This window comes from Budorcas taxicolor, chromosome 3 (genome assembly GCF_023091745.1).
Source record: "Budorcas taxicolor isolate Tak-1 chromosome 3, Takin1.1, whole genome shotgun sequence".
Classification (NCBI taxonomy): Eukaryota; Metazoa; Chordata; class Mammalia; order Artiodactyla; family Bovidae; genus Budorcas; species Budorcas taxicolor.
In genome coordinates this window covers 8,898,700-8,926,459 of record NC_068912.1, presented here as the reverse complement: position 1 = coordinate 8,926,459, position 27,760 = coordinate 8,898,700, and the positions used below count along the sequence as shown (strand labels likewise).

Here is a 27,760-nt window from a genome sequence, read left to right as displayed (position 1 = left end):
CCGCGAGGCCAAGGACCTTACTTGTCCTCTTGTTACCAGTAACTGTGGGGCACACGCGCCTCCTCCAGACTCCATCAGATCTTAGTCTGCTTCCCATGAGGCTTTCCAGATTAAGATGCCTCAGAAGGAGCACCTTGAACCATAGGAATTAGCCTCCTGGGGTCGGGCCCGAGCAAGGTCTAGCTTTGCTGGATTCCTGTGTAGGCTGATGACTCTTTAAGCAATCCTTGTAACGATAAACATCCAGATGAGTCCCCAGCTTTTTGAAAAGTCTTTTCTCTTAATGAGTTTGGGGCAATATTCCTTAAAGAAGCTCCCCTGTGCAGGCTTATTTACTTAAAGTATGTACATGCAGCAGGCCCAGAGGCCACCAGAGGGCAGTTTGAGCTTCTGGCGGACCCTGGCCCACCACTTCACACTTGCCCCAGCGGGTCCCAAGTGGTGGGAGCCCTGCTCCCCAACTCAGGAGGCCAGATTCCAGCTCCAGCTATGCCCGCACACCTGGATCTGGCCCAAGTCTCCACCTCCCACCTCGAAGCTCTGCGTCATTAATACTGCTCTGGGGTCTGAGGAAAACACCTGCATTTTACAGGCAAAGGTCCCACAGCTGCACAACACACAAGCACATCCCCGTGACGTACACCCCACATTGCCACCGAACCGGGTGACACACGTACCACAGTTCACTTGTGACAGCATGACGAACGCCACGGGCACAGTCACCCCTGCACGCACACTCAGCACACACTCAAACAAGCACGCATGCACACGCAGCGACCTGAAAACACTGTGGGAGGGACTCAGCCAGCAGAGCCCTTCCGTTTTCCAACGGAAGGACTGGAAGGACTGGAGGTCAAGCAGTCAGTGGGGTGGGGAGCACCTTCCTCAAGAAAAGAGTGTATAGGGAGGCCCCCTGGGGATGAGCTGAAGGCTTCCCTGTCAGCAGAGGGAGCCAGGCTTAGGGGACGGAGGCAAGCCTGGGTCAGACCAGATGCCCCCGCCCGTTGATGTAGATGCCATTGCCCGTGGGCTTGGCCCGCAGGGTCCCGTTCTCCTGAACAAAATGGTTCATGGCCTGCTTGATGCCTTCATCCCGATCCTCCTCCTCCTCTGCCCGCCCAGGGCCTGGAGACGGCAGCTCGGTCTGCGTTTCAATCTCCCTCACTGTGGTCAGCGTGGAGTAACTGCGGCCCTCCGGCTCTTCACTCTGGAGACCAAGGGCAGGGGCCGAGTCAGGAGCCTGGGCAGGGCGGCCACGCTTGAAGGGGCTGGCTGGGGCACGGTGGGGCCAGAGGTCAGGCACAAGCAGGGGTTACGGTTGCTCAGCAGCTCAGCGATGGGCAGGAGTGAATGTTAGGTGTGGGGAAGGGGGGACTGGAGAACGAAGGCGCAAGGGCATAGCTGGGGGTGTCAGGGGAGGCAGGCGGGCAGCATGAATCTCAGCAAGGGGGCTGGTGGAGGGGCTGCTGACGCACCACATCGGGGGCCGGGAGAGGGGCCTGAGCAGAGTGCTGGGGACACCGGTGGGGCCGGGGGCCTCACCATCACAGAGCAGCTACTGTTGTCCTTGAGACTATCGGGGTGGCCCTCGGCTCTCAGCCCTACACTCTCCTCCGGCTGCAGGGCCCGGACACGGGGAGGAGTCAGGATGGGGCTCAGGCGCCTCCCTAGTCACCTTCCCCCGCCCCACAGACGTCCTCATTCCCCCACCCTGACCTTGACCCCACCCTGAAACCAGTGCTAACCATGGCTTCCCCAAGCAACCTTGAGGCCAGTGATGAAGAGGGGTTTCTAAAGGAGCCAGCCCAAAGAAGAGCTGCCCACCCTGCCACCTCCCCCCAGTGCAACCCTCCTACGCTCCTGACCTGCAGAGGGGCCCCGGCCCCACGAACACCCCTGACCCTGGCGCACACACCTGGTTTCTGGGGTCCGAGTGATGGGAATGCAGCCTCCGGATGGAGTTCTCCCTGGTCAGGGTCAGCTCCTCCTCACTGGGAAGACACCCCCTCGTCAGGAGCTGAGGGTAGTGGTAGCCTCCCAAGGCCAACCTAGGCTGGCGGCGCCTCTATGAGCTGGGGCTGGAGGGTGTGGGCACTGGGCCGTCCCTGCAAGTGTGAGCGCGTGGCTGCAGGTAGCAGTGTGACTGCAGAGTGTGTGTGCCTGGTGCCATGTATGTGCCCGTGCGTGTGACACCCTCGAATGTGGATCTGCCCTCACTCGGGCAGTGAGGCTCCCCTCACCCAGCTGTGGTCCAGGCCCCCAGGCCTTTCTCACCTCCCAGGAGACTCTGCCTACCTCTGGTCCACAAGCTCCTCAGACGTGGGGCCACCCAGCCTCCTCTCGCTCCTCAGGCCTGGCCCACCTCCTGCTTGTCTCCTCTCTGCTCCCCGCTGACCTGACCCGCCCAGGAGGGGCCAGTACTCACTATTTCTGGGTCATCTGCTGGGCCTTGCGCCGATGGTATCGGGACATGAGCACCACAACCACCACCAGAAGGCAGAACAAGAGTGCGGCAATTACGCCCACCACTACCACGGAGGCCGACACGAGGTCCACCTGCTTCCCGGCGGCGTCCTCGGGGTCTGCTGTGGGCAGGCCAAGGTCTAAGGCAGACGTCCAGATCTCTGGCCCGCCCCACGCTGTCCTCTCAAAACATACCCCAAACCACCCCCTCAGCCTGACCCTCTGCAAAATACGTGCAGTCCCGCCCCCTCCAAATAAACACTCTCCCAGTTCACTCCCTGTCTTGCTTCCCGTTGCCCCCCACCAGGCCCCTGACCCAGGCCCCAGCCTTTGCCCCAGTGCTTACCAAGAACGTCCACCACCACCTGAGAATCCCTTGAGGAGAGTGCATTGCTAACACGGCAGACGTATGTGCCACTGTGCTCAGTGGTCAGTGTGGGGAAGCCCAGGGTGTCTCCTTCTGCTCGTACCCCACTGGGCAGAGGCCCGTCCAGCCTGGAGGACAGGGAAGCTGATGGGCGGGCTGAGGCTGCCACCATCCAACGTGCCCGGGCGGCTCTCCACCTCTCTCCCCCATGACGTCACCCAGAGCCACCGGCTGTTCCCACGGTGCCCCTCCCTCCTCTAGGCAGGTCTAGGCAGAGGCCCCTTCTCCCTGCCGCCCAGCCTGACCTGGGCACCCCAACACGCACTCGGGGAAGATCCACACGCACATCTCACATGCTCCTGTGGGCATCACGTCACTCAGCACTGAGCACCAGGTCCACATGGTGTAAAGTCCGTATGACAGGACTCTGCATTCCTATTTGGGCTCAGATGTACTTGGCAAACGTGACTGTATGCCCCAATACCCCTGACATTGCAAGGTAGGATTCATGAACAGAGGCCCAGGCACGAGGCCACATACATGGCTCATCTGCTCATATGTGAGAGCATGCCTGTCATGGGCTCACACATATGTGCCCCTGACCCCCTCCCTGACTCTCTGGACATCTCAGACCTTGGAAAAAAGCCAGGGAGCTAGCAGAGACGGGAGGGTGCTTCTAAAGGTGCTGGCGATGTGACAGCGGCTATAGAAGTGTTGCTTTAACAGCAGTCACAGTCAGCTGTATCCTTTTGTCTTATCCACTTCAGGCACTTACATAAAACGTGTTAACATTTAAATACCATATTATATTTCATAATTTTAAAGTTAAGGGGAAAAGCCAAGCACTTATTAGCTAATTCTCTATGCATCGCCATGTATCCCACACTCCCTGGTATAAGCCAATAATAATGTTTGGTGACCATGCATATTCTTGTATTGGTCTGAACATGTGCCCCAATTTATTTGGGGCTCAGAGTATATTGTCCCATTTCATGATGAGTACGTGTTGGTCCCGAGGGAAGGATCCCAGGCTCAAGCTTGGCCCTTACCGTGTCCAGTTGTACGAGGGCGGGGGCTGCCCTTCACTCAAGCACTTGAGCATAGCCCCTTCTCTGCCAACCTGCCACAGCTTTCGGTCTTCAAGGCCCCTCACAGAGGCTTCCGCAAGGACTGGAATGAAAGGTGGGAGGAGAGAGAATGGGAGTGATGCTCTTCCTCGAAGACCCCCAGTCCCAGGCCTCACCCTGCCTGGAATGGCCTCTCCCTGCCCTTCCCTGTCCTGCCCATCTGCAGTCCAACCTAGACCAGCCCCACTCTGCTGACAGCTCCGTCCCCTGCATTCAGAGTCCACGCTGGTTTACCTGTGCAGCGAGCCTATATGTTCCTTTGCATAGCAGCGTGGCAACACCTTTTGAATCCCCTGTGGGCCCTAGCATAGTGCCAGTCAAAAAACAGGTGCTAAGCAAAACCCCTCTCTGATTCTTCAAAGGTTTAACCATCCTCCTAGTTCCTTGATTTCTTTTTTATTTTCCCTAACTGTGCAGCACGGCTTGTGGGGATCCCAGATCAGGGATCGAACCCAGGTCCTCAGCAGGGAAATTGTGCAGTCCTAACCACTGGACAACCAGGGAATTTCCAGCTCGTTCATTTCTTTAACAAACATCTGTTGAGGACCTACTTTGTGCCAAATGCTGTGTTAGTATGAGTAGAAACCAGTGCCATCCCTCACAGAGGCGTGAAGTCTAATGCCAGGAAAACAACATCTGCCATTGACCTGGTATCATCCATACACTAAGTGCCATGTGAGAGGCTTTGCATTTGTCGTTTCTAATTCCCATCAGAACCCTCTAAAGTTGATATAATTACTCTCCTGCTAATGAAGAAAATGAATCTTGACTGAATAACAGCTGGTAAATAGCAACACTAGGGTGCATTCCAAGTCCATCTGTCTTCAAATCCTAAACTATTTCACAAAATCCTTTTAACTCCTTATTTATATCTGACCTCCCTGAAACCTGAAAATCAGGGCAAGCTCCTTTGTAAGCAGGACTCTGAAGGTCAGGGAGTGGTTTGCCAAGGTCATCTGGGAGGGGCTCCAGGTCTTACACGCTGGACTAGTGCTCATGGGCTGTAGGATCCACACTGGTGGGCCTCAGGGTCTCTCAGGGTCGCACCCGTCTTCCTGGAGCCCGTGGGGGTGCCCTACCCAAGTACTCACAGGCCACCTGGAGGATGTGGGTGATCCGTTGGTCCTGCAGCAGGCCAGGGTGGGATACCACGCAGGTAAGTGGCTGTCCGTTCATGCTGCGGCTGGGCACCAGATGGAATTCTGAAGTGACGGCAGCTGAGCGGGAGTGTGTGAAGGAGCGGTGGGATGCTGTGCCCTTGACCTCTGTGTCCCAGGTAACGCTGGGGGCCGGGCTGCCCTCTGCTGTGCAGGAGGCTGCCAGTGTCAGGCCCTGGCCTTCTTCTAGCGCCGGACCAGGATTCAGCGAGGGCAAGGGAGGCACTGCAGGTGAGGGGAGGTGGAGAGCACCAGCTTCACAACCCCCGTGAGGAGGCCCCACCCCATCCCAGTTCAGTCTAGCTTTTTCTTCTTTTATACCATCAACAGAGATGTCAAATGAGTGGTAGAATTTCAACTGACTGTGTGCCTTTCTCCACCGTTTGAATTATTTACAACGAGTACGGGTCATTTTTCTAATAAAAATAGTGAGGCAAGTTAAAAACCAACCAGATAACATCTATATAACAATAATAATAATAATAGCCACTACTTTTAAAGCACTGACTATGTGGCCCAGTACTGTGCTCAACACTTTACAAACATTATTTCTTTTAATCCTGTCAACAAACATGAAGTAGGTATTATTATCCTTATTTCATAGCTGAAGAAACCGAAGCTCAGGGAGGTTAAATGATTCATTCCAGATCATTAGCTATGGGGTGGTGAAGCCAAGATTCACACTCGGGCTTCTCTACCATGGCTGGTATTACTAAATTCCATGTGGATAAAGGAAAACTATAAACGTCTTTATTTTTATCTTCATAACATTAACAGTCCAAGCCCAGCGTGGAAAAGACTGGACTTGACCATAAGCCCAGGGCATCCGTTGACTGTGAGAGCCCACAGTGCCAAGAGGTGGTTTACAAGGCAACTGCGGCTCCCGACCGCATTCACTGAAGGTCCGGATCAGGGCAGGCATGAGCCCCGCTGGTCATGCACAGCCACTCTGGGCAGAGCTGGGCCTGTGTGTCCATGTCTAGGCCCAGTATTTTAAATGGAGCCCAGGAGGATGAGGGAGGCTCTGAATGAGTGTGTCTGGTAGAACTGTTGCAGAAACTAGTAAATTTAGCTTGAAGGAGAGATTTGAGTGAGGCATGACAGAGCGTCACATCTAGTGGAGAGGCTGTCGTGCAGAAGAGAGAAGGCTCGCTGCAGAGGGTGCGAGTAACCAACAGGGAGATGTCAGGTCCACAGAAGGAAGACCAGCCTAATAAATGGATTCTTCCCCAAGGCTGATCAAGCTGTATCAAGCTCTGGGGGTCATCTGAAAAGAATTTCTGGATTGGGGCGGGGGTTGGATGGGCTAAATGAAGCTCTCTCAGTTCCACAGGACCCCATCTCTTCCTGTTTCGACCCCACCCCATTCATCTCTGCATTCCCCTGCTTCTGGCTCTGCCTTCCAAGACCCAGGGCCTGAGGTTCTGGCGTCTCTGGCAACTGGCCTTACCCAGAACGCGGAGCCGCAGCCGCGCCTGGAAGCTTCCGGCAGGGAAGGTGCTGACGCGACACTCGTACTCGCCCTCGTCAGCCTGCACCGCATTGCGCAGCAGTACTGCACCATCCAGGGGGTTCCGTGGGGGCGGCGGCTGTTCCACGCGGCCCTCGTAGGCTGAGCTCACGTGCAGCCCGTATTTGGAGTTCAGCAGTGCCAGTTCCCGGCCGCCCTCGCCCGCATCCACGCGAGCCCATGCCACCTGCTCCACCTGCTCGCCCGGATCCCCTCGATAGAAGCAGGGCAGCCTGGCATCCTGGCCCAGCACCACGGTCACCAGGTCCGAGGTCTCCAGCTCACCAGCAAGGCACTGACCTGCAGGGGGCAGACAGAAGCAGCCAGGACTAGGGGCGCTGCCAGAGCTGGGGAACACTTATTCATAATGATAATGTCAGCAAAGGCAGCCCAGAACTCCTGGAGCATTTTATGCTTGCAAAGCGCGTTCAGTCCATTACCTCATTAGATCCACAAACCATTCCCAAGAGGTAGGTGTTATTATCGCCCTTTAACAGATGAGGAAACTGAGACCCAGAGAGAGGAAGTGACTTGCCTAAGGCCACACAGATGGTGTATGGAAGAGTCACAACCCTCTCTCAGCCCTGGATCCTATCCTGAGCAATTGTAAGGTAGGCAGCTATAACAGGAGAAGAGACCCAGCCTCTGCCCTCTGGGAGCTCAGGGAAATGGATTTTATGCCACAAAGACCTGGAAGCCATGGACAGACTTTAACAGAAGGCTTAACCTACCAAGAGAGGGAAAGAGAATGCTTTCAGAAAGTGGTCTGGAGCCAAGGCAAGGGTCAAGAAGAGTTGGTGTCTGGGATGCGGCATGTGGTGTAGGAAAGGTCCATGCCAACAGGCCCTTTGGAACATTCTTTTCATGGTTTGAAGATAAGAGGATGAGAGACCTGGGTTCCCAGAGAGAAGAAGGTATGCTATGTGGGAGGAATGGCATGAACCAAGACTCAGAGACAGGAATGAGCAAGTCACTGAAGATAGAAAGGCCCAGGGTCAGAGGCCAAGAGAGGAGAGGTCAGGACAGATATATAACAGGGTTAGAACCATGAACCAGAAGCAGAGGACTGGAGGTGGGGACCAGTGTTGAAAGGTGAGTGCTATGTCCATTGATAAGGAACAGTATGAAGCCCTCAGGGAGATCTATCATGTAGCCTTATCAGCAAAGAAGGATGCATGTCCTGCACTTACAGAATCTGAGATCTTCTGGGAAAGAGATATGTATGGAAACATCTATGGAAATATGTGTGATGGTTTATTTAGTGGTTACTGGTGTCTTGCACGTTAGTTATGGGATAGGCTAGTCACAGTGGTCCTGATTCAGGTAGGAGGGCCTCATGCATGCAGTGGGTAGAATCAGGAGGGGGTGAGACCTGGAAAGGGATCCCAGGTAAGGGCCCAAGGTGGGCAAACCCCAGGGAGGTGGAGTCTGGCTGGTTCAGGAAGCCAAGAGGAGAGGACACAACTAAGGCAAGGGGTGTGTGTTGAGTGGGAGTGAGACATCTGGCCACAGCAAAATCATCCAGGACCTTCCACACCAGGCAAAGGAATTCAGATTTGGCCAGGGGAAATACGGAGTCACTAGAGCATTGAGCCAGTGGTCGTGTGCCCTCTGACTGGAAAGCAGGGCCTGCGGCAGGAGACACACTAGGACCCTGCTGCCATCCTGCACTGTGCTGCCAAGAGGAGGGGAAAGTTCCAGGGGAAGCTTGGCAGGACCTGGTCACTGACCAGAAAGAGGAAAGACTCAAAGACCACTCCTAGGTTTCTAGGATGAGTAACTTATGAGGGAGGCAGGGCTAGAGAAGCTCAAGGCTGGAAAGAAAGAGATTTGAAGTTGTGGAATAAACTGTATGAAACAGGGCTGGGGGCAGAGGGCTGCGGGCAGAATGAAGGCTCTCTGGAATGGTGAGAGCGCCTTGCCTGGGGATGCATGTCCAGTAATTCCCAAAAGTTCAAAGCTCCTACCTCTGGCCAGCATTTCACACACCCTGCTGGCCTTCACCTTGCTCATACTGTGATCCTGCCTGGAACGCCCTCCTCCCTATGTCTGGTAGCTCCTACTCATCACTGTCTGGGTAACTCCTACTCATCCTTAAAGACTCTGCTTAGACATCACTTCCTCCCGGAGTCCTCCCTTCCCCCACCCCCACCTGAGGCAGGGTGAGGTGCCCTTCCTCTGTTCTCCCTCTAGCATCCTGCGTTGACCCATCACAGACTGCATTTGTTGATACCACAGATTGTATTTGCTGTTTTCTCATTTGCCTCTTCCACCAGACTGAGAACCTCAAGGGTATAAACTGGATCTCACATCACATATGCAAACATGGCTTCAGATTCAGTGCTCAGTGGTCTGCATTCCTGGCATATAACTGGTACTCAATTATTATTGATTGACTGAGTGAATGAGTGGATGAATGAATGAATGTGAGAGACAGGCAGAAGAAGGAAAGGGTAGAACGAGGAGGAATGTGCAGTCTTTGGTTGGGCTGGGCAGGGAGGGGGTTAGCATGGCAACCTTAGGGTGGAGACACAATAGGCTGGCTAGCTGGGTTCTCTGCCAAAGGGAGTACCTCCAGACTGGACCTAGGGTGAAAGTAGGGGGTGGAGGAAATCAGACGTGGGGGGAGAAAGTGAAGCCCCACTAGAGTGGCCAGAGGGTCCCAGTAAGGCAGAGCATGGGACAGAGGAAGGGGATCCCACGGCCCTGCAAACGGGAAGAGGGAGGGAGGACGCTGTTGGGAGCCGGGAGGGCCCAAATGGGACGGGACAGACCTGCAGGGCCAGATACCAGGGCCCTGACCTGCCCAAGCTGATGTTGGACCCACCCAGCCCAGCCAAGGAGTCCAGCTAACCACCTGTCACCCCTCCCAGGCACCTCCTCCTGGCACCAGAGGGAGCAGGGCTGCCAAGGGCTGAAGGTGGGCTTGAGATTGGGGCTTCCTGGTACTTCCTCTGCTTTTAATCCCAGGGTCCATGCAGGTCACAGGGAATCCAAGCCCTGCTCCACTGGGAGACACTCAAACCCTTCCAAAGCCTATTTCTGGAACAATGTCAGATGGCATCCTCATTCCTGTACTTGTCAAGCAACTGGCCCTTCCCCACCACTAATCACATTTCCCCACCAAAAATACCTTCTTAGCGTACAACATGCATCAAGTCCCTAGCACATGTCTGAGTCCGATCCTCCACATCCCTACCTGTGGCTCCATGATCCTCATGATACCAAGTGATAGACCCAAACTTTGCAGGATGAGGAACCCAGTTAAACCGGAAAGTCCCTTCTGGGTCTCTCCCACATCTCCCCATTGTCCTAAATTCACTATTTACTGGGAGCATCTCAGCTTGAGCAACACCCTCCTTCACTTACACACACACACACACACACACACACACACACACACACACACACACACACAGGCTGCAAGAGAAGGAAAAGAGAACTTGGGCCTAGTAGGCAGACCCAGAAGCTGAGACTCCCAGGGTAGGGCAGACCAGGACTGCCTCCTCCTTCTCTCCCCCACCCAGTGCCCGCCCGGCGTCAGCATGATGATGTCACCAGAGCAAAGGAGACACACCGCCTGCCTGGTGAGGTCACCCTGCGGGCATGTAGTGGCCAGGCCAAGCCCACGGACCCTTCTGCTGCAGACTGGTTGCTGAGGCTGGTGGACTCTGCTGGCTGAGTGCCCCTCCCTCTAACCCTCCCCTCCCCTCCTCCTGGGAGCACCAGGACGCTGGTCAGGAACCTTGGTGATTCAGCTGCTGCTGCACAGCCAGCCTAGCCACAGCCACCACCAGCCACCACCTTGCGCAAGGCAGAGAACAGGCCCGACTGGCCGGACGGGATCCCTGCCCTGGTCCTCCCCCACCCCTGGCCAGGCCCCCACGGGCCTCTTTGGGGCCCTGCCCTCTGTGTACCCCATCTACTCCCAGACAGGCCTTCCGTTCCCGGCCTGGGCTGGCTGCCTTCTCCCTACCCTGTGCCCCAACTCTCCTCTCTGCACAAGGCCTGGCCTCTGATCTCTGGAGGGGAGACTGAGGCTGGCAGTGGCAGATGACGGCATCTCTCAGGCAGGAGGCTTTTCTTTCTGTGGAGCCTTTCTCCGTCAGCATCCACTGCTAGTGCTTCTAGGGGCACACAATGGGGTCCTGGAGGTGGGTCTCTGAGGAGGAGGAAGGGGGGCGGTGTGAGCTCCGTGTGTCTGCGTGCCCGTCTTTGGGTGAGGGCCTGGTGTGTCTCAGTGCTGGCTCGCATGCAGGAGAGGCTGCCTTTCTGCATGAACCTGGGGGTGTTCCCCACATACATGTGTCCACTTTTTCTCTTCAGGAGTGCATGTGTGCATGTCAGCATCAGAGCAAGCCATGGAAAGGCATGTCTGTGAATGTACACACACAGTAAATATTTTGATATTGGTTTCTCTTAGCTTCCGCATAGTTATCTGTCTCAGCTGCCTTTGGTCAGGGCTGTGTGGCTCGGGGCCTCTGTCTCTGCACCCACTGGAGTGTCGCCCAGGCACCCCTCCCCTCCTCACCCCAGACTTGAGGCAGATTCATCTCAGGCAGAGGGACCCAGAGATGAGGTCACTGTCCCTCTGGAGTGATGGGAAATTGTCATCAAGGACCACCCCACAGAACAAAACAAAAGCTCTCTCTACCCTTGCTCCTCAGGTTCCTACTGGAAGGACCCCCACCTTTCTCAGCCACCCCCCCCCACCCCCCCCAGTACCTCTGGCCCCTCAAGGAGGCCTCTCCCTGGGAATCTCTGTCAGGTCTCTGCTGCTGCTGCCACCAGAAAAACCAGCTCTCGCTGCAGGCCTGGGGTGAGGGTTGTCTGGTGGAAGTTTGCTGGGAAGGAGGAGGGGGATCCTACCTGAGGCTAGGGGGAGGGGGCTGAGCTGTCTAGGGTCTCATTCTCCTTTGTTAACTCTTGCCTCCCCTCACCCCACAGCAGCAGCCTCCCCAAGAAAGAGCTGGAATGTGTGGGTGAGTTTGGGGTAAGAAAGAACCTGGGAAGGGACCCCTGAAGCCCCTTACTCAGGACAGGTGATATAAACAACCCAACTGTTTTTCTTTCCATCCGTCCCTCTCCCCCTGTAACCTTGGCCTTGGAGTGCTAACGAACTTTGAAAACCAGCAGATTCTCTCTCTGCCTTCCTCCACCTCCCTCACTTACCCTCCATTGTCCTAAGCCCCTCAGCTTAGTGAGAGCTTCCCAACCCGGGCAAAGCGCCCACCACAGATTAGTGTCTGGGGAGGGGGGCCACACCAATCACAAAGGGAGGTGAGAACAATGGGGGAGGACAGGCCTTGAGGCAGCCCCAGCTCCGGCCCAGACACGGCTCCCAGCACAGATAAGTCCCCTAAACCCCCCGGAGCCAGAGTCTGAGCCTGGCTGAGTCACCACAACAGCCACACTGTGGGTGGGAGACCCAGAATTCAACTTCTCCCAAACCCCTGGGATCCTAACCCCCTCCCCAATCCTGCCAGCCAGCCACCCCTCCCCAACCTCTGCAAGTGTGGCCAGCTCTGCCCCACCCCAAATCACAGCCTCAACCCAGCTCTCAGGACAGCCAACCAGTTTTAAAGGCAAAGGGGTGTGTGTGGGGGGGGGGGGGGGTGGCCTGAGAACTGTGGGGAAAGCGTCTGAAGCCTGAGGCTCCCGTCCAGTTAAAGAGTGATCTTGTCCCCTCCCCCTCAGGCAGAGCCCTCCTCCTCCAGCTCTGTGGCTGGACCCCAGTTCTGAGCTTGACCTTCTCAGTTTAGATTCTGATCCCAGATTCAGCCCCTAGGCTTCTCTCCTCCCTTCCCTCCTGACTCAGCTCCTCACCCCACCCCATCCCTTCTGTCTGCCTAGACTTTGGTCAGCAGAAGGGCAAGTTTGGGAGTCCAGACCAGGCATTCTCTCTTCACTAGGCTTGCTCCTACCGTGGCTGACCTCCCTTCACTTTGCCTGGAGGGCCCTAGGATCCCAAGACTGAGGTCTAGAGGCTGGGACCGTGGACTCCACTATGAATTCCTTACTGCCATCTCTGTGGCTGGGGTCCCCTTGGCACAGCTCCGTGAAACATTGGGGTTGGACTAAGGTCACTGGGGGCCACAGGGCTTCCCTGGGATCCTCCTAGCGCTCCCTACCTTGGGCAGGGATGCTTGCCTCCCTTTCTGGTCTTCCCCCAGGGTTTGGGTAGGTCCTTCAGAGAAGGGCCTGCCCCCACCTCTGTAAATAGGAGTAGAGATGCAGGGATGAGGTCCCTCCCTTTCTAAAAAACTAACTTTAGACAGAAAGCTAATCCTAACCCTCAGAGGCCAGACTTCAGAATTCAGAGAACCCCGTGTTCTCTGGGGTCCTGCAGGGCTCAGTTGGACGCAAAGATTAGGAACCAGGACCCTACTGGCAGGGTGTCTACAGATATGGGTCCTTCAGCCCCAGGGCAGGAGATGGGAAGGAGAAGGGAGGAGACCTCACCCGGAAATTCATCCCATTAAGGAGAGACAAAGAGCTGTGGTTGTTGGGGTGCCTCCCCAGCCTGGGCTCCTCTCCCTAACAGGGGTGGGGCAGGGCCCTGGGGCTCAGAGCACTAATGACCCAGGACTTGGTGGGGACTCAAATCTGCAGCAGTGCAGGGGCAGAAGGCAGTATCTAGGGTAAAGCTACCCCTGGTCCCTGCTGAGAAAGGGGGTCAGGACCTTTCCCCCTTCTGTCGCCATAGCCAGATGGACTGTGTCTTCCAGCACCCAGCACCCTCCTTCAGTCAGGGGCTGGACGTTCAGGGAGCCACAGGCTCTCAGAGCTAGAAGGCCCATACAGATCATCTGGTCCTACTTCTTGGTCTCCTGAAGTCTAGATTCTTAGTTGCCCAAGGTCATGTAACAAATTAACTGCAGAAATGGGGCCAGAACCCCAAACTCCTGATTTCCCAAGGTTCCTGTCCAAGGCTTTCTCAGAGACAAGAACACTCCAGTTTCCTGGGGGCCATTGAGGAGATGCCCACGGGAGCCAGAATGGGGGAGGCAGTTAGGTGGGCCCACATGTTCCTCGGGCTGGGAACCCGGGGTCTGACTTCTGGCCCTCCGAGCACTCTGTGCAGGTTATAGCAGCTGAGTGCGGCTCCCTGGGTGCCAGCTTCCCTGGAGCCAGGCTGCCTCCCTGGCCATGGCACCCGTCCATTAGGCACAGGACAAGGTGGGGGTGATGCCCTAACTAGAAGGGGTCTCCTCTCCCTGCCATGGGCTTCTCTGAGAAAGAACAGCTTTGTGTCCTGGAAAAAGAAGGCAGGGACTATGTCTTGCTAAGTGCTGTGTGTCCAGCATCCAGTGCCCTGGCTATCCCCAGTGAGCACTCAGAGGTGTTATGCTCCGATGAATTAGGGGTTGGAAGACCAAGACGCTAACCCCGATTATGCTTCTAACACTGAGTAATCTTGAGATCTCGCTGGCCTTTCTATTTCTTTCAGTTTTCCCTGGAAACTTCCCTGAGGGAGTTGGATCTCTTTGATCCCTTCCGAGTCCTGAGACATCATGGCTCCACTCTCTAGATGTGGGTAGATCCTTTAGGTGTGGGTAGATCCTACAGGGAAGTGACTGCCGAGTTCCCTGGCCCCAGCAACCAGGCCCCACCCTCTTGGCCTAAGCAAGTGAGAAGGGTTGTCTGGAAGATGGGAATTAAGATGAGGGGTGGGGGGGAGGAGGGAGAGATGGCAGGACTCGGAACTCAGTATCCTGCAGCTGGAGGCTGGGCCAACGACCCTTCTATTAGAAGGTCAGAGCAAGTCTGACTCTCCCTGACAGCTTTAGGTGGGGATGGAGGTTGGGGAAAATCATTGCTGGACAACTGCGGCTCCGTCACCACTGCTCCTGGGACTTGGAATCAAACTGTTGTATGTAGGTGAGGCCCTGTCTTTCTAAGGAGGAAGATATCTCAGTTGTCCATTACCTTGGGAACAGCCTAAGGAATCCTACCCTGGTCTCATTGTGCATATGCACCCTTACACACACACACACACAAACACTCTCTCTCTCTCTCTCTCTCCTCCACTCTGAAGATTACAAGTTCCTATAATTTCTAATCTTCTGTAAAACAGTGCTAGATGGGAGTGATACAAGACATCTAGTTGAGAAAATAGGACAAGGGACAAAGGAAAGAGGACCATGCCCTCTCTAGACCCCCCGCTCATGGAAGTAGCCATCTTACTTTGGAATAGCAGCCCCCATAGCGTGCTCAGAGATGGGGGGCCAGAGTGAAAAGAGCTTCCAGCTCCCCGACAGTCCCCCAACGGGTTTCACAGAACTGGTATTCTAGGCCATCATGTGGAGAGGAGGTGAGAGAAAGACCCTGTCCATTCTCTGGACATCAGGCTTCCTACACCCTGATGACTGGGGAAACCAGCTCAGCCCTGAGTCAGCTGCAGCCCCAGTCAGCAATTCTGAAGCCCAGGGGGTAGGCGAGGGAATCTCTACGAAGGGGTGAAAGGGTCCCCACCAGTTCCACCTCCCCGGCCACCTGTACTGGATTACCACATCTCTTTCCCCAGAGGCAGCTCCAGCCTTTTGGCTAAGGTGGTCAGGGAGCCCAGACCCAGAGACCTGGCCTGGGGCTAGAAAGGGGCATGAAACAGAAGAGCTCCGGTGGCTCTCCTGAGGGCACTGGTAGCAGCTGGAGATGTGAGCGGGAGGCCGATTCCTCAGCTCAGAGCACAGGAAAGGGAATGTGTATGTGTGCATGCGTGTGCATGCGTGTGGATGCGTGTGTGTGTGTGTGCCTGGTCGGCTTGGGCTCAGGAACAAGGGTCCTGAAGCAAGTCCTACCTGTAAATGATGCCAGGAGCAGCAGCAGCAGCCAGGCCACAGGACCCCACATCTCGGCTCCCAGGGACACAGGCATTGGTCGGGAGGCAGAGCTGCCCAGTGTTTCTGAAGTTCCACCGAGTTCTCCCTGGGAGCCGCTCGAGAGCTGGATAGGGATCGACCCAGACGGTAGGCAGTCACAGAGTCCTCGGGCAGGAACGCACCTGCCTGCCCCCCTGGGGTCTCCGCTAGGGGACCCAGCCCCCTTCCACCCACCCAACTGTAGCTACCCCCGAGAAGCCGTGATCGGGAGCGCCGAGCTCCCACAGAGCTGCTTCCCACGCCGTGGCCAACAACGAAGGCAGAAACTTGGGAACCTGCTCAGCAGGTCAGAACAGGTGCGTCTCCGGGGGCTGGGCCTGGCACGGAGACTAGGCAGCCGCCGCCCCCACGGCCCAGGCTGGCTAATGGGCGCCAGAGAGGGAGGGGATAAGGGAAGGACCTGGGGGGGTGTGGGATCCCATCATCAGCTGCAGCTTTTACCTGGCAGTGTGTGGAAGGGGCTGTGACGGGAGGGGCTGGGTGGGGGGAGGGGTAGGAAAGGCCCAGGATGGCTCAAAGAGGGAGGCACCTGGCCAGGAGGAACCAGGGCAAGGCCCTTGTGGGTGGAAAGCAAGCCAGCAGTCCCGCACCCCGGCCGGTCTTGCTGCCTTCCCTTGGGTTTTGCTGAGTTCCCCAACTTCCCAGAGGGGCTCAGCTTTGGAGCCAGAATCAGAGAAGACCAGAACAGAGGACAGTACTGCCCAAATACCTCACCCACCAGATGAGAAAACAGAGGCCCAGAGTGGGGAAGGGGCTTGCTGGAGGACACAGCTTTGGTAGTATGAGACATCTCTACCTTTGAGGTAGGGAGTTAGATCAAAGGCAAGAATACTGGTAGCCATTCCCTTCTTCAGGGGATCTTTCCACCTCAGGGATCAAACCCAGGTCTTCTGCATTGCAGGCAGTTCTTTACCGTGTGAGCCACCAGGAAAGCCCCAGAGACCCCTCAGAAGGAACTTAAGTGACCCCCTCCCCCAAGCCTCCCCCCTTGACATAGGAGAAGCCAAGAGATTGACCAAAGCATTAACCCCACAGATTGCTGGCCTCCCTAGCAGGACTCTCCATCAGCATCAACACCTTCTCACTACTGGTTAGGAGACCCCACACCGCGCCAACACCACTGAAGCGGAAAGGGGCTCCTTTCCACCATCTGTGGTTGCTTTAACCATTTACCCCATGGTTACTGAACAAAGCCACATGCCTGGACTTCGCAAGGACAATCGATTTCAAATACTCTGTCCTTGTATTCCTATAAGTATACTCTTACCGGTCAGACCATCTATTTCCATGTTGCCTATAATGTAACTGCCAAGTTACATGAAACCTTACTGACCTATCTGGGATAGCCAGAGGAGGGGGCAAACTCAACTCCGTGAAAACAAAGGGAAGGGGAGGCACAAGATCATTGACATACTGGAGCTAAAATATATATATACATACAGACAGACAGGAGAGAGAAGGAAATATATACGGGTTAAAATCTTGCAGCAGGATCTTTTGTCTGGAGAGGGGCAGGCAGGAGGAGCCAAGGACAGCAAGGTGCGGGGGTGGGGGTCATTTCATGTAGAATATTTCACACACACATACACAAAGACACTCCTGATTCCACCTGTCAAAATGTTACTCATCTTTCAAAGCTGACCTCAGATGCCACATTTTCCATGAAGCCTTCTCCGTTCCTCCCACCTAAAATTAATCTCTCTCCCTTCTGTTCTTCCTCAGCCTCTGCTAGTCCCTTTATTATAGCTTGCGTACTCATAATTTGTGCACATCTTATCTCCTTAACTAAATTGTAAGCTTCAATTCAAGAAGCATCGATTGAAGCCTGCTGTGTGCCAAGGATTCAGTAAATGTGTTAAATGAGGGACAGGATGAGAACTGTAGTCTGTGAACTCCTGGAAAGTCAGGCTTCTTTTGTAATCTTGCCTCAATCATCCATGCTAGCACAGTCCACAGCACTTAACGGGGACTGGATGCACTTTTGTTGAAGGCATGACATTATGGATAGAAAAGGTGGTCAGGTGCGGAGTGGAGATCCTGACTCTCCTGAGCCTGATCAGCGACCCAGACTTTAACCCTGCCTCTGGACCATAAGCCCAACTCTGGACCATGACTCCAGGGGCTCTAGATCCCGAATCTCACAATGTTCATGGCAGTGACCTCTTCTTAGAGAACTGTTTCCCACGAGGACCAGGCTGAATGCCAAAGCTCCTGTTTCTCTCCACCTCTGCCAGGGTGAACCCCTTCCCCTCTTCTGGACTCACCTGTGCCAGGGGAGCAACCCCACCCCGATGTTGCTTTGAGATCCACAGTGGCAGGGGTGGGGTAAAGCCGGGGGGAATAAGAGGGAGGAGCACCCTGTGTTATAATTATAATTATCACACTTCGGATCCTATCGCACGATTTCAGAGGAGCTCCTTTCCTTCCCACGGATGCACCCCTCCTGGTCCAGGAAACCCCAGGAGAAACTGAGGCACAGTGGTGGGAAAGCAGGGTGATCACAAGGTGGGTACCCAGCCCCTATATCCCTCTGACCTTTTCCGTTCACAGTGCATCCACGGTGTGGCCGGTCAAGATGTCTAGGACCCTCAATCACTCACCTGCAGTTCCAGTCAGACGGAACACTGGGCTCCCGCTGGACTTACCAGGGCTGTCAAGGCCAGGCTGTGCCAAATATTTTTTCATGGGTATGTTGAGGTCCTAGTAAACACCAGAGGTGGCCTTGGAAGGAGGACTAAGGCTACCACTGGGCCTGAAAGGGAGCACTGGGGCCAGGAAGTCATTTCAGGCCTCTGCTGGAGGTAGGGATCTTTCTCCTCCAAGTCCCTCTTCCCGCTGTGCCCTCAGTCCTGTATATTTCACATAGGCCATGCTCTTGGGGAACACGCCCTCATTCTTAGGCCTTGCCTGCACTCTTCTGGGATGAAGCTTGCAACAGGCAAATTCCAGGATTAGGACCAGAAGGAAATATTTTTTGGAGAAGACTTTGCAAACAAGTGCGTGGTCTCTTGAGTTCTGTTCTCTCTCCCTCATTGAATCCCCATTCTCCTCGTGCCTCACTACCTACCCTCCTCCCACCCACATTCTGGGCCCTAAGAATGGGAATAATTCAAGTCAAGGTGGCCTCCTCAGGATGTGTATTGTTCTAGTGGCATCACTGCAGGCATGCCTGCATGCCTGAGTTCATTCAACAGACATTTAGTGAGCACCTCCTCACGCCAGGCCACAGGCAGAGGATAGAGATGCATGATACACATGGTCCCTGCCTCAAGGAGCCCTCAGTTAGGAGAGACAGATGCATAATAACATGCCAGACCCCTCCATCATGCGTTCCCTGCACGTCTCTGTATGTCCATGCCCAGAGCTTTTTCTGTGTGTCTAACTTCAGATGTTCATCATCTAATGCATCCAAGCATCCGCTTGTAACCTGTGTCTGTCTCCACAGAAGAGACAGACTCCACAGAAGGCTGCACACCTCAGCCAAACCGGTTGGAGTGGGTTGTGCTGAAATTTTTGTTTGTGTCAATGGGACTTGGAGGTGAGTCAGGGAAGACCAAGGCTGGGTGGGGTGGTGTGGGGGAGAAGCAGAGTGAGAGTGAGGGTCAGATTGACTGAGCAGGGGAAGGAGGGAGTGGGTCAGGATGGGAGGGGCTGGAGGTGGCGTATTAGGAGGATGGGTTGGGGGAAGGAGGAGATGAGAGAGCCTCTTAGTGAGTAATATCCTGTTTGTCTGAGGTGAGATCCCAGGTCAGAGTCAGAGGTTGGCAGGGAGACCCTTGGGCTTTGCGAGAGACGAAAGCAGATAATAAAGCCGAGCAGAACTAGTTGGAAGCATGGGGGCGGGCGAAATATCTACAAACCATTTCTATACAGCTTTGTTACTTTGTGTGATATTCAGCTATTCCTAATTAAGCTATTCACTGCCTTGGTTTCTGCGATTTGTACAGAGAAGTGTCAGGGGGTTAACTGAGGCTGTAGTGGAAGATTACTGATAGGGCACTTGATTCCATCCCTCAGGACCAAAGCTATTTCCAGTAGAAGCTTCAAGATCCCTCTTCCTGCTCCTCCCTGGGACTCTCTTCACCCACAGAAGGCTGAACAGTGACCCCGATACTCTGGCAGCTTTTCCTCCACTGAAAAGCACCTTTGCTCCCCTCCAGCTGAAGCTTCACTGTGCCCAGTATCAGGATGACGGCGTCCTGCTTCCTAAGAGGTTTCCTGTAAACACTGCCATGTGCTGTGCAGTTCCTATCTGGCTATCCTGCGAGTCCATTGATTCCCCAGCACCCAGCCCCATCCTTTCCTGTTGCCCAACAACAACCACACTTTCCTGTTGCCCAACAACATCCCTTAGAGCTTAGGGGGCTGGATTTGCTTGTTCCTGAAAAGCCCTGAAGCTGAGTGAGGAAGTAGCTGAGCATAAGGCAAATTTGGGTCCTGTTTCTCAGGAGGATGATGTGTGCAGAGCCCCCTCCTCCTTGCGTTCATCCCAGGACCTCCCCAAGCTTCTGTAAATGCATAATCACAGAGCCAAGGACCACGGTGTGGGTAAAGAGAGAGAGGCCTTTATTCTTTGACACTCTTTGGTCTCTGGGTGCTCCTGCCCAGTCGCTCAGTCACGTCTGACTCTTGTGACCCCATGGACTGTCGCCGGCCAGGCTCCCCTGTCCATAAGATTTTCCAGGCAACAATACTGGAGTGGGTTGCCATTTCCTCCTCCAGGGCATTTTTCCTCACCCAGCGATCGAACCCACGTCTCCTGCATTGGCAGGCGGGTTCTTTACTGTGGAGCCCCTGGGGAAGCCCTGGTCTCTGGGTGGGCTAGCACTTTTGGAAGGTTCTGGAAATAGGTCCTGACTGGCCAAGGACAAGAGTGGGAGCCCTTGTGGAAATCAGAGTCTTCCAAGTGCTGACAAGAGCAGGAAAAGATGGCAGTGGTTTAAAGGGCAAAGCTTAGGTGGAGACCAAAGAGTCTGGTGAGAGAATGGATTCTAGTGATGGCCCCAAACTGTGCTTCCCTGCATTTCCCCATCCCTGTCCCCACCCCCAACCACAGAAAGAACCAGGCTCCTCCCAGGAAGCCCACCGGTTAGAAAACATGCAGACAGCTCCCAGGGACCAGCCCCACCTGCAGAGCCTATACCACCAGGGCATCTTCAGGTAACACCTGGCCTCTTAGTTTCTCAAACTCGTCCCAGGTACCCAGCTTAGATACTGAGGGTGTGGCTCCTCTCTGCACCAAAGAGACTGCCACTTCCCAGCCATCAGCCTGCGTTTCTGACACCACCTAGCTTGGCTTCCCCAGAGGAAAGCCTTCTGAGGCCCTGAGATATAGCATCACCCTAGGACCAGGCCCTGGGGGTGGCAGGACAGCTGCAGAGCAGAATATGGGGCTGTGGATGGAGAAAAACTTCATGAGACCCAGGAAGCCTGAAAGGCCTGGGAGATTGGAGGGAAGGGCCTAAGGGGAGAGGCCGGTTGTTAGAGGAGAGGGGCAGAAGCTGAGAGGACATGAGCAGGAGGTGGGAATCAGGGGAACTGGTAGGATCTGGGGATTCCTGCAATTGGAGGATGGATTTTAGGATGACATTTGTTAGCAGAGTCCTCCTTCCGTATGGTCCAGGAGTACTCACCTTTCTCTCACCTCAATTTGAATCCCCTCCTTCCCATGTGCGTGCTAAGTTACTGCAGTCATGTCCGACTCTTTGCGACCCTACGGACTGTAGCCCACCAGGTTCCTCTGTCCGCGGGGTTCTCCAGGCAAGAGTACTGGAGTGAGTTGCCATGCCCTCCTCCAGGGGATCTTCCCAACCCAGGGATGGAACCTATGACCCTTACATCCAGCACTGGCAGCTGGGTTCTTTACCACTAGTGCCACCTCGGGAGCCCTTTCTCTCCACACCAGGACCCAAAATTATGTCAGACCTGCAGCTCCACCTGTTTCCACCATCCATGCTCAGCCCTCAGCAGGCAGGCAACGCTGCCCTGGTCAGAGGCCAGGATGCCATGCAGCTGTGGAGAGGCCCTAGTCTAAGTGCCCTGGTTCTCGCCCGGCCTGGTCCTGGAAAGCAGGGACTGGGTCCTTCAGGTTCCAAGACACCCCCAGAGCCCCACTGCACCAGGACTAGTTCTTGGTCTCGCTCCCACTGCACTCAGGGACTCGGGGCTGTCCTGCATCCGTTATCAGTCCCAGAGATAGCCAGGCGGGGAGCTTTTGAGCTGAGGAAGGAGGAGGTAAGTCCCAGTGGCAGGAGAAGCAAGAGAGGAAGCCCAGGTAGACCATGCCCCTGACTCTCTCCTGAGCATCTTCCACCACACATTCCAAGTACTTAAGGCTGTCTGTGAAGAAATCCCTAGTTACTGCCCTCCAGCCTCATCTTAAAGCCCTCCTGCTGACCCTCAGCTCTTCCTTCAACTCCAGAAGTGGCACAGAAGGGCTGGGGATCAAGAAAGAGAGCAAGACTCCCTTGCCTGGGATAACCAGTGAGACCAGGAGGCGCTGGGCCATGGGCTATATGGAGAGGCAGAGGAAGAAGGACTAGAGTCTAATCTCCCCATTCTAGCCGGCTTCTCTCCCCGGGCCCAGGCCTCCACACTCGAAGGTCCTCTGTGGAGAAATACGACTCCCTGAACAGGCCCCATATACTGAAGCTCACTTAGGTCCTCGTCAGTGATCAACACCCTATGACTGTGTCCAGGGACCCCAGACTGCTTCTACATTTCTAGCATACAGCCAAAGGGGAGAAACCTGGTCCCTCCTAGAAGGTTCCAGAGCTCCTTGCAGAAAAGTCAGATGGTTGGCTCTGTTCAGCAGCAGAGAGAGGGCAGGGGGACAAAAGACAGAAATCCAGAGGGAAAAACACAAAGTAGAAATGGTGAGAGAGACCTCAAGGCACAGTGATACAGGCTGAAACTTAGAGAGACAAAGAAACAGAGGGAGAAACACACAAGTTATCGAAGAGGGGTAATTCAAAGGGACAACAAGCGGAGACAAGATCTGAAACAGGCAGAAAGACCTAAAGAGACACTTACTGCTGGGATCACTCAGGTACTTCCCTCTTCCCCCCTCAATTTCCACCACTCAGTATGACCCACTGATACTTTCCTACTCAGGATCACCGTGGCTCAGGTTCTTCCCCATCCTTACCCCTCCGCTCCATCATTCTCTAACTCACCTGATGCTCACTCCCCTCCACCCCAAGTCTGCTTACAGTTCTGCTTTTCTCTCAAACTCCTTTCAGCTCACGTCTCAGTCACGACTCAAGATCTGGCCTCTTGAAGCCTCTTGTCCCGCTCGTTCCTCCGGCCTTCTGTCTGCCCATGTCCTTATTCTGGCTGAGCTGAGTCAGTGGGGCCAAGAAGGCATGGGGACAGGAAATCAACTAGCCAGAATTAACTGTGGGGAAAATGCAGAAAGGTCAGAGGACAAAAAAGGGAGAGACAGAGAGACCGCCAGAAGGATAGGACAGCCTGGGAGATGTAGGTAGAGGAAATTGAGAGGGTCCTGACAGTGTGACTAAGACCCCAAGGGTCGAATTGTTGGCTTTCCGTGTGACCGGACAATGCTGAGAACCAGGGATGGTTCCAGGGGCAGAAAATGGGGTTATGGAAAGGTGAAGATAGACTAAGAGTTTTGTGAAGGTTTGAGACAAGCGGGTGTAGATTTAAGGCTGGGACAGATATGAGACTAAAAAGCTGAGCTGCAGGGATTCCTTGCTTGCCAGAAACAGCCAGCTGAGGAGACTGAAGTCATAGGGTCACATCAGGATTCTGAGACTTTCAGGATGATCAGCCCCTCCCCCTACTCCTGGACAGAGGTTGTCCCTGCATATTATTAGCAGGTGGAAAGCAGGTCCAGAGAAGGAGAAGCCCTGGTAGCCCTTCTCCCTAATTTCTCATGATTCTCTCACAGGTGTGCCCTTCACTTTATCTTAATACCTTTTCAGGTTTTTACCATTGATGGAGTCATTGATGCTGCCCTGGAGTGTCAAGTGTGTGTCAGACAAGTACAAATTGGTTTATTTTCTTCCTCTCTTCTCTCCTTCTTCTTCCCCTCTTTTCCCCTCTCCAGGTTTGTTTTTTTTCTTTTTTTCTTCCTCCAAAATACAGGCTTGATTCAGACTAACCAGGGGAGGAAGGAGTCCTCCCCCAGGTCTATGTTTGGAATGCCAATGGACATGTCAGACACCTCTGACTACTAGGTGGAACTGGAAGAGGTACAGAAGTGGCAGGGAACAGCTAAGGAGCACGTGAGGTTCAGGCTGCACGTTCAAGTGAGATGCCGACTGCTGAGGACCCAGAGTGGCAGCTGGGAGGAGAAGGAAAACAAAGCTGGGAGAGAGGAGCTGGAAAGGCCCCTGGGGTGGGGAGTTCCCTCTTCTGTCCAGGAGAGGCAGAAAATGAGTCTGGCAGAACCGCCACAGACTTAAGCAAAAGCAAGAGCCTAAAATGGGCATATAGGCCAGGACGGTTAAAGCAAAAAGACACCACCCCCAAGGCAGCTCCTCACTGAAATCTTAGGAGTCCTCAGTGAAATCTTAGGACAGATTTGAATCCAGCATTTGGGAGATTAGCCAGTTAGAAGCCTTAGGGAAAAGACTGACTTTCAGATTTCAGCCAAGGATGTTAGTAATGATTTTTTTTTTCTTTAACCACGATCTGAAAAACTGAGGATCCCCTTTGCCAAAATCAGGGAAAGCTATAGTTGGGTGGGCAGGGACTTTCAAAGCTACTAATGGGTCTCAGCTTAAAGGTATAGGTAAGGAACAGGTCCTCATACTTTCCTGCCCATACCGTCTTCATGCTATTTTCTCTAAGGACCACAAGTTAGGATCTGGAGTGGGAAAAGCCCTGCTGTGCTGTCCCTGAATGATACCTCCATCCCTACTGTAGCTCGAGTCACTCTCTAAGGCCTCAGTTTTTGGGACATGCTGGGGACCAAGCTGATGCCATAGAAACCAAAGGCAAAAGTAAGCAGTCATAATTCCCATTTACAGCCCAGCCCCGGTGGACACAAGGCCTGTTTCTGTCCCACCTCAGCGATGCTGGAAGTAGAAATCTGCCTGCATTTTCACCTGTAGCTAAAATTAGTCAGTGTGGATCTGGGCCCCTTCATTCTTCACTGGGTCTTGCAGGGAGGAGTTAAGAAGCAGCTCAGGGACCTAGCTTGAATAAAAGGCCGATACCAGGGAGGGGCAGGAGTCTGTTCTTCTCACTCCTCCCCCCTCTCCCCTCTATCCAGCGTCTAAGGCTGGGCAGCTTCTGCCCTGGATCTTATCAGGAGAAACTCCCTGCCCTTAATTCTGAGTTCCAGATGCCACAGTACCTGTTTCCTTGTGCTGTATGAGTTCATGAGACAAGATGAAATCAGGAATTACTCTTCCTAGGACTCAATAGTGAAAAGTTCTCCAAAGTTCCAGGTCTCTTCCCTCACCCCAACCCAATCTCCCCTCTCGCCCTCGCCCCCTCCCCCGCGCCCCCCGCACAGTACCCTGAGACTGGGCTCTACTACCCTCTAGTGGCCAGAGAGGAAAGGGCTGTCCCACCCAGTCAAGACCTTCAGATCTTTGCCACAGATCTCGCTTGTAACACAACTGAGATTGGAGAAGGAAATGGCAACCCACTCCAGTATTCTTGCCTGGAGAATCCCATGGACGGAGGAGCTGGGTGGGCTACAGTCCACGGGTCGCAAAGGGTCGGACACGACTGAGCGACTTCACTTTTCACTTTAAGAGATTAGCCAGAGATGTTTTATAAATGAGAAAGAAAAGGCCAGGAGAAAAACAATCACCTTGAGAGTCAGGATATAGTTGGAACCAGAACCCAGGTCTCCTTACTCCCAGGTCGGTGCTTGGTCTACTTTCACTGTCTGCCCTCTGACTTTTGTCTCTTCTTCCTAACTCATGCCTGGGGAAATCAGAACCAATCAGGAAAATGCCAAAGCGAATTTCCCCGGCTGCCCGGTGGTTAAGACGCCAGGCTTCCACTGCCTCGGGCGAGCGTTGGATCCCTGTTGCGGATCCCTTCTGGAGAACTAAGATCCCGCATGCCTAGTAGCAGGCCTGTTCCCCCTCCGCCCCCCCCTCCCCAAAGTACGCTAAAGTCAAAAGGACATGGTTGCTCCTCAGTCTTTGCTGAGCAACACCGGCACCTGAAACGTCGTAGGCCCAAGTGAATTCGCAGCTTAAACAACAGGGGTCTTTCTGAAGAACTGGCTCTTCTCGGGCTGAGTTCAACACTTCATGTTCATTGACCTAGCACAGCTCCTGTTGCCATGGTGACAACACTGCTTTCCGGTAGCTCCCCAGGCCTCCTGTCTCCACGGTAACCAGTGCTTTGCGGCCTTCAATTTGCAGCGTCGTGCTGCAGCTGCGGCAGCGGTTGCTGGGTGACGGCGGAGAGAGCGGGTGCCTTGAGGTGGGGACCTGGAGGGGCTTCCGGTAGGGGCGGTTCCGGAGAAGCTTGGGCCCCCATATAGCTAGGCTCCGGGCCGCCGGCCCCGCAGCTCGGCTCTACCGAGTCCCATGGCGGGGGCTGTGGGCGAGGCGCGGGGCTTGGGCTGGACCTGGCGGCCGGTGGCGCGGGACCCGCTGCTGGCGCGGGCCTTCCATTCATGCACTGAACTGCAGGGACGGTTCTATCTGGTGGGGGGGCTCCTAGCTGGAGGAGCGAGAGAGCCGAGCAGCGAAACGGTGGTCTTCGATCCGGCTCGGGGCCAGGCCGTGCGGGCGGCAGCACGGGGCGGCCCGAGGCGCAGCCACCACGACGCGGCGCCGGTGGGCGGTCGCTGGCTCTGCGTGGTGGGCGGCTGGGACGGGTCGCGCCGCTCGGCCACTGTGACCGCTTTGGACACGGACCGCGGTGTGTGGGAGGAGTGGACCGCCGGCTCCGGCAGCTGCCCCCCCGCCGGCCTCAGTAGTCACACCTGTACCCGAATCTCCGACCGAGAGCTGCGGGTAGCAGGCCGGGAGGGCGGGACCCGCACTCAGCGTCGTTACGGAAGCGTCTACACGTTAAGGCTGGACCCAGGCGCCCGCACCTATTGGTATGACCTCCTCTGCCTTAAAATTTTCACCCTTCCTTCACCTGCACTCTGGAAAAACAGATTCGCAGGCAGCTTATCTAACATCCTCACCCTAGCACCATTCTTCCCTGGGAACCTTCCATGTCTAAGAGTTTAACTCCCTTTCATCTCAACTTAACCACATGTGGCCCTTTCCCATGTCTCCCTTCAATCGTTGGCGAGGGGAATGGGGAAAAGGCAGTATACAGCACTTACATTTTCCAAAAAACCCAACTCAGGCCTGAATTTCACAGCTATAAGGAAGAAGGCTGCCACACTGTTTCACGCTCGGGTCACTGTGCTGCTTTGCTCCAAAGTCCTGGGCCCCACCCAGGTCACCAGCTATTACTCTTTGGGGGCTGCAACTCAGCTGAACCAGAAGTAGCTGGGCATTGGAGTCATGGGAAGATTAAGGTATTGTCTACTCACATCTCGCTAAGGGTAGAGCGCGACCAAAGTTTGGATGCCCAAATCCCTCCAGTCCGTCCCTTCTTTCTCCCTCAAGGAGGAACCACCTGTTGCCCCCCATTTGATGGAAAAGCTTTCAAGGCTCGTGAGCAGCAGGCAGGGGTCCCGGCAGGGGCCTCGAGGCCTGCGCCATCACTCATGTTCCGTGGTTGGTCCCTTTGCTGTCCTGTTCGGTGGAGAAACTTTGAACAGAGCCAGAGACACCATCTGCAATGACCTCTACATCTATGATACCCGTAAGAGCCAGCTTAATGGTTGAGAAGGGGAAAAGGTGGGAAGACAGGAGAACCTGAAGACTACAGAGAGAGTAAGGATGGAGTAAAGGGGTAGGGAGGAGGAAGAATTAGTCGACAACTGAAAGGAATACACAGAATATAAAATTTAGGAGAGGCGTGCAAATCACGGGAGGAGGAAAACAATGAGCAAGGCTTTGGTCTTCTTGAGCCCCATGGGGTCCAGAGTGCTGCTGCCTCAATAACCACCCTCTGCCCTTTGCCTAACAGGAAAGTCTCCTCCTCTGTGGTTCCACTTCCCCTGTGCCGACCGTGGACTAAAACGCGTGGGTCATCGCACCTGCCTTTGGAATGATCAGCTCTACCTGGTTGGGGGTTTTGGTGAGGATGGCAGGACAGCTAGTCCACAGGTTTGCATTCTAGACATCTTTATCTAAAGAATAGTGCCAAGATACACCGCCAAGCCTCTGTTTTGTTGCAAACTCAAAGCA

The 27,760-nt window shown here is 54.7% G+C and overlaps 2 protein-coding genes across 2 annotated transcripts; one reads left to right on the top strand and one right to left on the bottom strand.

The window, feature by feature from the left end:
• Positions 1–982: 982 nt before the first annotated feature.
• On the bottom strand, positions 983–15,501 carry NECTIN4 (nectin cell adhesion molecule 4). The gene is made up of 9 exons (XM_052638007.1): positions 15,426–15,501; positions 6,565–6,924; positions 5,049–5,339; positions 3,880–4,000; positions 2,810–2,958; positions 2,426–2,582; positions 1,916–1,991; positions 1,543–1,617; positions 983–1,207 (listed from the first exon to the last, which is right to left on the bottom strand). The coding sequence occupies exons 1-9, from the start codon at positions 15,499–15,501 to the stop codon at positions 983–985; spliced, it is 1,530 nt and encodes a 509-aa protein (XP_052493967.1).
• A 10,528-nt stretch (positions 15,502–26,029) lies between these two features.
• Positions 26,030–27,706, top strand: KLHDC9 (kelch domain containing 9). The gene is made up of 4 exons (XM_052638175.1): positions 26,030–26,550; positions 26,823–26,982; positions 27,074–27,272; positions 27,540–27,706. Exons 1-4 carry the CDS (start codon positions 26,030–26,032, stop codon positions 27,704–27,706), a joined length of 1,047 nt encoding a protein of 348 aa, XP_052494135.1.
• Positions 27,707–27,760: the final 54 nt, after the last annotated feature.